The 11,161-nt window shown below is 35.6% G+C and overlaps 1 protein-coding gene across 1 annotated transcript; it reads right to left on the bottom strand.

Moving 5' to 3' along the window:
• Positions 1 to 3,071: 3,071 nt before the first annotated feature.
• LOC137748454 (AP2-like ethylene-responsive transcription factor ANT) lies at positions 3,072 to 6,906 on the bottom strand. The gene is made up of 9 exons (XM_068488609.1): positions 6,117 to 6,906; positions 5,344 to 6,025; positions 5,127 to 5,209; positions 4,969 to 4,977; positions 4,785 to 4,873; positions 4,620 to 4,693; positions 4,470 to 4,520; positions 4,271 to 4,350; positions 3,072 to 3,908 (listed from the first exon to the last, which is right to left on the bottom strand). The coding sequence occupies exons 1-9, from the start codon at positions 6,418 to 6,420 to the stop codon at positions 3,313 to 3,315; spliced, it is 1,968 nt and encodes a 655-aa protein (XP_068344710.1). The 5' UTR covers positions 6,421 to 6,906; the 3' UTR covers positions 3,072 to 3,312.
• Positions 6,907 to 11,161: the final 4,255 nt, after the last annotated feature.

Raw genomic sequence — 11,161 nt, 5'->3', positions numbered from 1 at the left:
AGCTCGCTAACAAGGATGTCTCTAACATTTTGGGTGCCATTTGCGAATTTAATAAAAAGACCCTCCTTATTTAAAAAAAAAAAAAATTGGACAATATTTTATACAAGGCTCAACAATCAATATTCAAACTTAATCTAAAAATCAACACCTCACTCTTACTAATTAAATAATCTCCAACATAAAATCATGATTTAGGGTTCATCTATGAAAAAATGGAGCACAATTGAAAGAGAGATGGAAATACGTTTGTATTTGTGGAAGAAAGTAATACACAAATTTTTTATTGCTAGAGAACAGTAGAAAATTAATATATTAAGTATAGGCTCCACTTAATCAATTGTAATATAGAGAAAATCATATGATGATGATGATTTTTCTTTTCAGTTAAAACTTTTTTATTAGAAATTTGTACTCATATATAATTTATAGGAGGATAAAAAATTTTGGCCCCTAAAAAAATTCAAGGTCCTATGCCATTGCACTTTTTGTACACTCCCTCCTCGCTAATCCTTGTGTTTAGTTTTAAGCACTTTATTTATATGCGTAACAAGATTGATATCCGCTTTCAATCCTAATGTCTGATTGTTGCATAACTTATTTTCTATTTTCGCTACATACTTGATCAATGTGATTAATAATTTAAGTTTATTGAAATTGAATAAAGCCTATTCACCCTCTCTAAACTTTGTGTTACAACCTATTGCGTTTCCAAACTTCTTTTCCGAATTTCCAATCAAAGTCCGTGAGTTAATTTATGAAGACAATTGCATGCGTAGGAAAAGTTCAATGACTGTTTACATGGAGATGAGTCCAACGGTAAATTCAGATACGCGAATCCAAACATGGAGGAGTCAGGGAAGACTTCTATTGCCCCCGCTTAATGTTGTGCCACTATTTGAAATGCCCTAGCACCTTTTTTCCCTGAATATTTTCCTCGAGGGATAGTCAGTTAATACTGCTACCTTTGTTGAACAGAGAGCGAACAGACGGTAAGTTACTTTGATCTCACGCGGGTGTCTCAAAAAAGTCAGGGTAAAAAAAAAACATTGTAGATCCCATGCTGTTTGATGTGAAATCGATACGAGGGTATGTCGTTCTCTTGAATGCAAGAGAACAAAAAACATTTGGCTTTATAAATTCTCAACATTTTTCAGAGTAAAATAAACACAATGAAAATTCAAAGAACCGAAAACCGTACACCTTTTCTTTGTGCGAGTAAGGACAATAATTTTTCAACTTTAATTTGCAATCTTTTCCACGTCCAGTTGTTAATATTCCTTTTGGACCTCACAGCATGCATGCTATTCTCTCTTTATGTTCTTTTCTATTTGTTTTATTTAGACTTATTATTTTCTTCTCACGCATGCCTCTGGCTTCTTTCTTTGTCTTAATACTATCAGTTTTTGGTCACTTTAATTATTTTAACACTGCCTGCACTTTTCCTTTTACCCTTTTGAACCAAAAAAAAAAAAAAAAGGAAAAATAAATAAAGAAAAAGGATTTGGTGCTTCCCTTCAATCAAAAGGCATCGATCTCGACCCAAATGATCATTAATTTACCTTTTATTTCCACACAACAAACCAACTTTCAGTTTTAATGTCAAAATAGGTGTGCCTAGATGTATGGGTTGCTAAGATTTAAGATCTTACTTTTAATTTTTGGATCCTACTACTACAAATTCATTACTTTTGTCCAAGTGTCTTAACCTGTAGAGCAACTCAACAACTTAAAATTCACATGCACCAACCCATCAATTAACTGATGTGATCAAGTAGTGCTTTAAACGGTAGATATGATATTCATATCGTATTCTTCGAAGGTACAAGGCATATATAACAAAGTTACGACACCATCACAAGACTAGCTAACCACAATATATTGAAATCTTCATAAAGGTGCATAGCCATCACATCATGTAAATTGAACATGAAATTTCTTTCAATTAAGCAAACGCAACTATCACTAGACTAAAGGTTCTTAGTCTAGTTGGTAATTGACCCTAATTTCAAGCAAAGAAGTTTAATCTCATATCATATGCATAATGTAGAAATTGATGATTACCAATTTGGTGCTAAAAACAATAATAATTACAATCTATTATGTCGTTCAGGGAGCTGACCATGCCAAAACTGAAAATCTCATTATCCCGCCATATTTGTTACTCAAAACTGAAACAGATTCTAATCATTAATCTGCCCACAATCGCCAATCCCATGATCAGCTGAGCTGGTGAGGAGCTAAGAAAGACTTGCATGGTAACTAATATGATTTTTACCTGTTACTGCACGTGTGAAAACAACCAATTCAAAGGTTAATTTGATTTTGATTGATCGTAACAGCCCACATGGGACATGGGGTTGCATTCTTTTTTATACATGATTAAAGTGGGCTTAGAAAGAAACAACTTTAAGGTTTTTTCCAACAAGAGATAGAGCTTTCAATTCAAAGAATAGCAGACAAAATCCCAGTACTAATGGGCGATCATAATCATTGACAAAAACCCATGCAGTTCATCTGGGAATAATCCATTTCCACCTCTCAACGCCCCTTTTTCTTTTGAATTGTAGGGGAGGAATGAAAGGAGTATCAGTTACAGAAAACTTAAGTAAAAAGTAGATCAGCAAGGATGCTATAGTAATGCACATACACAACTAACAACAGATGATTGAGCTAAAACAGGAGAAATCCTACCGTGTAACAGATTCTATTCCTTACTTTTTATCTCTTCCATCACGTGATTGCGGTTAAGCAAATGATTTTGCCCTAAAGGGGATCATATCCTGGTCAAAGCCCAAAAGCAACAGACTATATTTTATGTATTTGTCTCAGCATCATTGGGACACAAACTGAGCTGATCCTGCATTTATAGGGGTGGTAAAGCTGTTGGGAAATTACGAAAATCATATAGCATTATCATTTCATAAATTTTCTTCAATCTTTTTAGAGCACCTTAGATACTTTTTCCCCTCAGTTTCTTTCAACATTTTGATAAGATACGCCATTTTTTTTTTTCCACCCCCACCCACACACACACACACCAGGTTTCGAACCTGGGACCTAGAACTACCCCACCCCTTACCCACACCCTCACCACTAGGCTATTCTTAGTGGCTTTGATAAGACAGGCTTAAAACACGAGGGAGATCGGTGAAGTTTTCTCTTACTTTGCTCGCAAAAGGCCCCTCCCAGGACCATATCATTAACAATAATTCACTCCACTAAGATAAAAACTACTTGAGCTATTGTTTGCATGTAATTTAGTGAAAAAAACTTTCCACAGATGAGCAAAACACACATAGCCTACGGCTATGGCTATGCATCTGTCCAGGCTGCGAAAATCGGCATGTGAGGGTTGGTGAGTCCTGGCCTGGATTGGACTGTTGGGATCCAAGAACTCACTGCATCACTTGAACTTGTGAAAAACTTGGAAGCAGATGGAGGCATTCCGAAGAAACTTGGTTGGCTTGACTTATCAGGGCTCCCTTCTCTTGAGCTACCTAAACTTGTCACCAATGAAGATGCATTGGAAAAATGAGCAGCCCCCATTTTGCCATAGTCCTCTGCCTCAGCTTGAGTCACATTACGAGTTTCAGTGCTCGGTTGCTTCTGATCAAGTTGCTGGGAGGAGGACTGGTAGAGTGCCATTTTCCAATCTTCACCTTCACTAATGTTCTTCCGTGAGACAACAGCTTCCCCATTGCCGATTTGGGTGACATTGTTTTGATTAGTACCCTCATTAACGAGCACAACCTCCTTGTTTCGCTTGGCAAGTTCACTGGCAAGAAGGGTATTGCTAGACATAATCTGATCCACATCATACCGTGTTATGTCGAAGTTGGTCACAGCATTCAGTCCTCGAAATTTGATAGCAGCTATGTCATAAGCCTCAGCAGCTTCCTCTTGGGTGCCTAAAGAATACAGATTAAAGAGAACCGAAAAACTTAGGGTTTTACGGAAACTCATAAAAGCATGAGCATCAAATTTTAAAGCTGGGAAAACATGGGGAGCCTCTAAGGGAGCAGCCTTAGCAAAAGTTTAGTGGGAAGGTCAAGCTGACCACCTAAGAACCATACTGTAGTATCCATAACTGCCTAAAAGACAATAGTTCTAAGGGCTGAGAGTGCTTCAAAGATTGGCCCTTGAAAGTCAAAGAATCATCTCATTCAATTTCTTTTTCCCCTACTATGTAAAAATAATGATAACATGCTTGAAAAATATACAAAAAAGGATATTTTGTCTTCTAAAGGTGAAAGTTTGAAAAATCACTCACTGAATGTCCCAAGATAAAGATCCTTATTTCCAGCAACCCTTCCGATCCTAGCTTGCCATCTTCCATGTTGATGATGTCTGCTACACAGAGAAAATAGAAAACAGATTGATTTCAGATATTTTTATTTAATATATATTCACTTTTCTCATAGATTTTTTTATCTAAATTATTATTTGAAATTATGAATAGCTAATAAGACCTTGTCACTCCTCTGTACATTGAAGCCCCTCTTGAGAATCCACTGCTTTTCCTGTAAAGACCGCATTACGTTACTAAACTAGTTAACATTTAAACGCTCATAAATCTACGTAATACATGATTAATAGGTTGAACAAAAACAAAGATCTACCTTCTCAAGTGAGCAACATATTCTTGTCTGGTCATATTCTTCATGTCCTCTAGTTCTTTTTTATAGTCTTCCAACTAGAAGTTGCATTTTTAGTAACCAAAATAAATATAGGTATGGATTGAAAAAAAAGAAAAAAGAAGTACAATGAAAAAACAGAATGATTACTGGGAAATTAATGTGAGTGGATGGTCCCCAATACTTGAGTGCTGCTAGATCATAAGCTCTTGCAGCTTTTTCCTCCATATCATAACCTCCTAAAATGCAAAATTTGGAATGATTAGATAAACAAAAACAACCTTGTTTGACAGCTAAAATGATCAATCAAATTTTATGTAAAAGAAATGCTTACCCAAGTAAACTGAAGATTCATCATTTGATTGCAATTTCCAGCCAATCAAGAAAAATCCAAAAAAATTAAAAACACAGTATGGAAAATAGTCAGAAGAGAAGCAAAAATTGACTGGAAGAAAAATGCATTAAAAACATCAATTTGTTTTCTTCACAAACCTTGCCTTCCCTTCCTGCTCTGGCCTTCTTTCTTGCAACTATTGTCCCATAGATGTGCTTCATATCGACCGGTCCATCGGTGCCTGATCAATACAAATGCATCAAGAGATCAGAAAACTCAAGAGAAAATTCACAACCTAGTTTGCGTTTACCCAATACTGGTTTTAAAAGTTGAAAAAACAAAAAAATAATCATGAAAAAAAATGAAATGACTAACCTTGTGACTCCTCTGTACTGAGAGGTTCTTTGGCCAAATGTATCCAAGGACTTCCTGTGGACAATCTGCTTTTGATCTACCTTTTCAAGCCCTCTTTTCTTGGTATCCACCAATGTCACACAATCTGTAGTCACAGTGGGAGAAATCTGCTGTGAGCTGGTCACACAGCTAGACTGTGAGCCAGGGCTCATGGACAAGCTCAGACACTGCAAATCCCCATAGGACAATCCCCCATTTTCTCCCATGCACCCAGCAGCCATGTTGTTCTGATCCATGGCATTGTTTCTGGAAACCCAGCTCTTCATCTCTGCAATGCTCTGATCAATCCCTATTCTTGCTGGGTGCATATTGTAATAATCTGCTGAAACATGGGTTTGTTTGTGACCCTCCTCCAAGATCGTCGCATGGGTTCTGAGGCCTGAGTAGTATGATGATGAGTACTGTTGTTGGTGTTGCTGGGTCTGCTGCTGGTGCTGCTGAAGACTATGGCTCATCAAGTTTTGGTGGTTGCTGGGTACATGATGTTGGGTTGTTGGGTGTGGGTTTTGGAGGTAGAACATGCTGTCTAAGCTGAGAGCCATGGCTTCTCTGTCACTGCTTTCATATTGATGGGTCCCCATGGTTGCACCTCCAAAGAAGTCCTCTAGTTTTGGAGTTGGACTAGTTGTTGTCACCATTGCAGCTTCAGATAAAAACAGTAAAAAAAATTAAAAAGTTCAATTCTTTTTTACCAAACAAAAGCAAGAAATAATAATCGCAGGAGAAAATAGTACCTTGAAGGTGGTGCTGGGACCTGTTGAGTGCTTCCATTATGCAGAGAGAGCCATCAGACTTGAGTGGCATCATGGAAAGAGGGGAGTACAGGACTGGACTGTTATCCTCCCCTCTTCCTCCTCCTCCTCCTCCTTCAAGGCCATAGTAAATTCCATAGTTAAAGTGAGGTGGTGAGTGAAAAAAGCTAGCAGCAGCAGCAACAGAAGAGGAAGATGACTCAATCTTCATGTTTGGAGACAGTGAAAAATCCAACCAGTTATTATTACTGTTACTGTTGCTACCATCATTACTCATGGACTTCATGGTTTTTGAGATTTCTTCCTTCTATTTTTGTGATCAGAGCTTGTTGGGTAATTTTCTGTTGTGGCAAGGCAACTCAATCATTGGGCAACATATAAACTAATCATGCTCTCCATTTTCTTCTTCCTCCTTTTTCTTGCCTCTCTCTCTCTCTCTCTCTCTCTCTCTCTCTCTTTTTCTTCTTCTTCTTCCCTTTGCCTCTGTTTTTCAAAACTGGGTGTTTTGTTTGGTAGCTGCAGAGCTAAATGGACCAAATCTAACACTCATCTAAAACAAATCCCAACTCCTGCAACTGAATCTATCTATGCCACCTCTCTCTCTCTCTCTGGAAAGATGTGTGATTTGTTAAAAGGGAACAAAACAAGGCCCATTAAACTTGAGCAAAGAGAATGACATATGCTGGGTATCCTTCCCTCATTCTATAGGCATCTGTGTCTGTGAGAAAGACCTTCTCTTTTATCCTTTTTTTTTCTCCTTTCTTTGCTTTTCTTTAAGATGTCCTTAATAGTTAATACTCGTCAAATTAAAGCTCATTCCACCAAAAAAATATGTACAAACACGAAAATAACTTCCCTGTAAACTATTGTATGTTCGTCTCTTTGTCTCCCTCATTATATTTAGTAAATATGTTCGTCTCCTTGTCTCCCTCATTATATATTTAGGTAATATGATCACGAGATGAGTGATATAAAAATGATATATATAGCATGTCATTGGACAAGTAAAGTTGATAACCGTCTAGTCTAAGGTTATCTTAGTATTTATGTTTTAGGGTTTTCTTGTAGAATAATGATTCCTTGCCTATGAGGTTTAGGGTTAGTATTTTTTATAAATAGGATGTTTATAATTTTATTGGGATGACAAAGTCTGGCATGATGTAGTCTCTTTAAATTACATAGCATTTTTGGCAAGTTTGTAGCGTTTTTCAGTTAATTGAGTAAATATATCTTAATAAGTAGTCAGTTCATTCATTTTGCATACTCTCATTTTTCAACATACATGACATGAAATCTTGTCTTGTATAAATGGATATATTTTTTAGTATGTCTGAAATACGATCTAGTATACCAAGTGTTATAATACAAATGGTAAATACCTGAAGAAAAGAATTTAATTACTTATATAATAATATTTTGTATATTAAAATACATTTTTGACATATTGAAAAATTTCTCGTAAAAACGAGACATTGTTTTCTCATGTAGGTAAATTTAGTAGAGAGCCCATTAATACCCAGTAGTCAGAATGTCACACCCAAGTCACATATTACTTCTCTCTCTCTCTCTCTCTTAAGTTAATGACTAAATTAAAGCTGGTTTAGTGGGTGCAGAAAATAAATGAACTGGGTTGGGTTTTGCTTCACTTCATATTTCACGGGCACACGACAAACTGTCCCTCCAGTCACTTTCATAACAGAGGGAAGGCAAAGCAAAGCTAGCTAAGCTAGGCAGCTTCTGTATCTGCACCTGCAGTGTACTGTACTGGGCTTGACCTACTGCAATTTGCTATGGCAGTGTGTAGGTAACCAGTATATCCACTATCTCGACGACTATTCTGTTGTCTATTGGAGATTGAAGACAAGACAGCCCCTAACGACGCCGTCTTCAGAAACTGCTCCGCGTGGAGGCGAGAGATCTTTCGCAAGGGCACTACGAGAAAAAAGGCTGCAGTTCTGACGATCATGTGATCATCCGAAGAAATACTCTGCTTTCAGTTGCCTCGATCCAACAAATGGCGAACTTCCTTCTCATAGTCTTTTGCTAGGCGACAAAGGTTTTTTTTTTTTTTTTTCCCTCGCTAGCGGCTAAAGTTTCAACATGAAAATTGTTTGTCGTTGTATTCCAATCTAGTTATACATTGTCATGCATTTAACTTTCTATGAATAAGCTGAAGAAGACTAGCGATTCCTTGTTGCTTCGGTGATTCACAAAAACGCCACGTATCTAAATTTTTAGAGAAAATACTCAAAATATATAATCACCGGTTCACCGGTCCACATACATACATATTAAAACCAATTTCAAGACACAAACGGAGCTAATGATCATGGATCCACTTTTGTACGTCTAAAACCTTTAGTGATATTACGTTGGATGTATCATTTAAACTACATATTAATAGAACCTTGTTTGTTAATCAAAATTTTATGAAAGTACCATTTTAACCCCGTTATCAATATTGAACCAAAATAAAAAAACATGGGCACTTTGGTAATACATGAACATAAATTTTGTTGTATTTTACACCAACCTCGCAACCATGTAAGCATAGCATGCCCTATTTAAAAAATGAAAAATATGCCCTCGCAACGTTAGAAGAAGCTGCCCCATTATTGTCCCATTTTTCATAACGAATTTTTTTTTATATTTTTTTAATAGAATTTTAAAAACTAATTGCACTTCTAAAATAAAATGAAATTGTTCACACACTGTGTGTAAACATCTGCTAGTAAGTAATATGTATCTCGTTTTATGAAAGTTCTTCTTCACTACGTATTCTTCAACTAGCTAAACACTGGTTAGGATTGGATATATTTCAGACATTTTAATGGAGGTGATTGGACTTGGGTTTACCTTTTTCATGTGTGTTCGACCTGGATGGTTTGATTGAATTCTTAATTATCTTAATTCCAATACAAAAGGAAGAGAGTAAATAACATTGGATTCTAATCACTTCAACCTTTTGTTTTTGTAATGAACTTACAAACGAACAAATTCGACATTTGAACAAAAAACCCAAATTGAGAAAACTCAAACCATTCTCTAATCCTTTTCATGACAAATAATTTATTCTACAATCAAACTAATTAATAATTCTTAAAAAATTCTAACTATCTTTTGAACTTTAATATGTTAGCTAACAACAGACGACTATACCGTTAATGGATATTGATCTCACAAATGATGCATTAATACGTGTTAAATTGATTACCACAAAGTACCAACTCACTCCATTTATCTTGTTGTGTTACTGGGAAGAAACAAACCCAAAAGAACAAATAGTGCATAAAAAGGGAAGGAACAAAATGCCAATATTATTGGAAACTTTAACGAAAAGTTCCCGGTACTGTTTACTTTAACGAAAAACTACATTTTTACACTAAAAAGTCAATCATGGTATCATTCACTTTACCCTTTATTTTATCCTTATCGCTAAAACTTAAAGTTTTCAAATCATTTTCATTAGTTTTTCTAATATTATATGGGGCAGGCAGCTTTTCAATTGTATGCTCATACTGTATAACTGTATAATTAAGGAACAAAATGTACTGTATAACGGGCCATCGAAACGCTGGAGACAAAAGAATAAAATCTTGAATTATTGATGAGCAAGACACAGTGCAAAACCTTTTATATTTGCTTTATTTTGTTCACTTGTTCTGGTCAACACCCCTAGATGAAAGGTGAGATGTGGGACACTGTGAATAATTATTTAACTTTGAGTGGGATCTAATTAGAAGTCATCTTATCTTAATTAAGAAACGTACTGAACTAACTTACTAACTTTAATCGTGGAATTGTTTTATAAATTGCATGATAATCCATATTAATGGATGCATGTACTTCTTAAAGAACGTATAGTTCTAGCCTTATAGGGTGAGCTTTGCTCAAAGTTGATATTCCTAGAATGAACCAAGGTCCCCTTGAGAACATTCTTTTTGTGGGAAATGCATTTTATATCCCACTAATCATTGTAGTCTATAAAACTCAGGCTACAATGCTAATCTAAATTTGATTATTTTATAACTTTACAGTCCAATTCGAAAGCGAAACAATGTCCGAAGGAGCTGTGGGATTGCTCCCTTGATCTAAATATTTGTGAAGTTTTATTATTAAAATAAATTAGCATACAAATTAAAGCATATATAAAAATTAAATGAAAAATACATACTAATAAAGTAAGAGTGTGAAAATCAATATACTTAAGAAAAATGTTATTTTACGCGCATAACAGTAAATCTCAACCTCTCTTCTGTTATGCATATTTTCGGTTTTCCAAAACTAAACTTAAACCAATCGAACACCATAAAGAAAATTTCCCAATCAATCAAACAGAGGGGTTGCCCCTTTTTTTATCATTTGATATTCTTGCATGGAAATTTGCATGGCTAAGTTAATGGAGACAGATTTTCAAGAAGAAATGATTTGGTTTCAAAAGAGACTATGAGCTTGGGAGTGAAATATGACCAAAGGACAGAAGAGAATGAAGCAAGAGCGAGACCCTACACCCTCCTTTTGATTGTAGTAATGATGAGTAAATCCATTATTCCACACCCAACATGGCACTAGAGGCCAATGAGATTCTACTACAAATGGTGCATGGCCAAGCAAACGAGCTTTGTGCTGCCTCTCAAATTTATTAGTTTTGCTTTTTTTCTTTTTTTCCTTTTTTCTTAATTATCCATTTGGTGGGAGGCAGATGGGAAAGAAAGGGTTGGTGATGCATCTTTTCTCTGCACTGTCTGCTTTTATTAGGTCCGATGGCTTAATCCTTTATTAGCAATTAGGGTTAACTTATCTAATTAAGGCCATCTCCAATCAAAAGGGTTAAATATAGTTCCGTCCAAAATTATAGGTATGCACAAAATCTAAATGAACAATGTCATGCCATATTCATATATCATCTCTAACCGAAAAGACTAAACAAAGCCCCCTCAATAATTTATTATTTTTAGTTTATAATTAAATTTATTAGTTAATTTAATTAAATTACCATTTGATGTTTTGAGTTAATTTAAGTAAAT

The sequence above is a fragment of the Pyrus communis genome, chromosome 1, assembly GCF_963583255.1.
Source record: "Pyrus communis chromosome 1, drPyrComm1.1, whole genome shotgun sequence".
NCBI lineage: Eukaryota > Viridiplantae > Streptophyta > Magnoliopsida > Rosales > Rosaceae > Pyrus > Pyrus communis.
Note: the sequence above shows the minus strand (reverse complement) of the source record. Positions and strands in the feature narration are given on the sequence as shown.

Bases quoted from the DNA above. Each gene is read 5' to 3' on its own strand.
- LOC137748454 (XM_068488609.1), bottom strand. From the start codon at position 6,420: ATGAAGTCCATGAGTAATGATGGTAGCAACAGTAACAGTAATAATAAC. The intron at 4,521-4,619 runs GTAGATCTTTGT...CGGTCTTTACAG, and splicing joins TATGTTGCTCACTTGAGAAG to GAAAAGCAGTGGATTCTCAA. The intron at 4,351-4,469 runs GTCTTATTAGCT...TTCTCTGTGTAG, and splicing joins ATGTACAGAGGAGTGACAAG to CAGACATCATCAACATGGAA.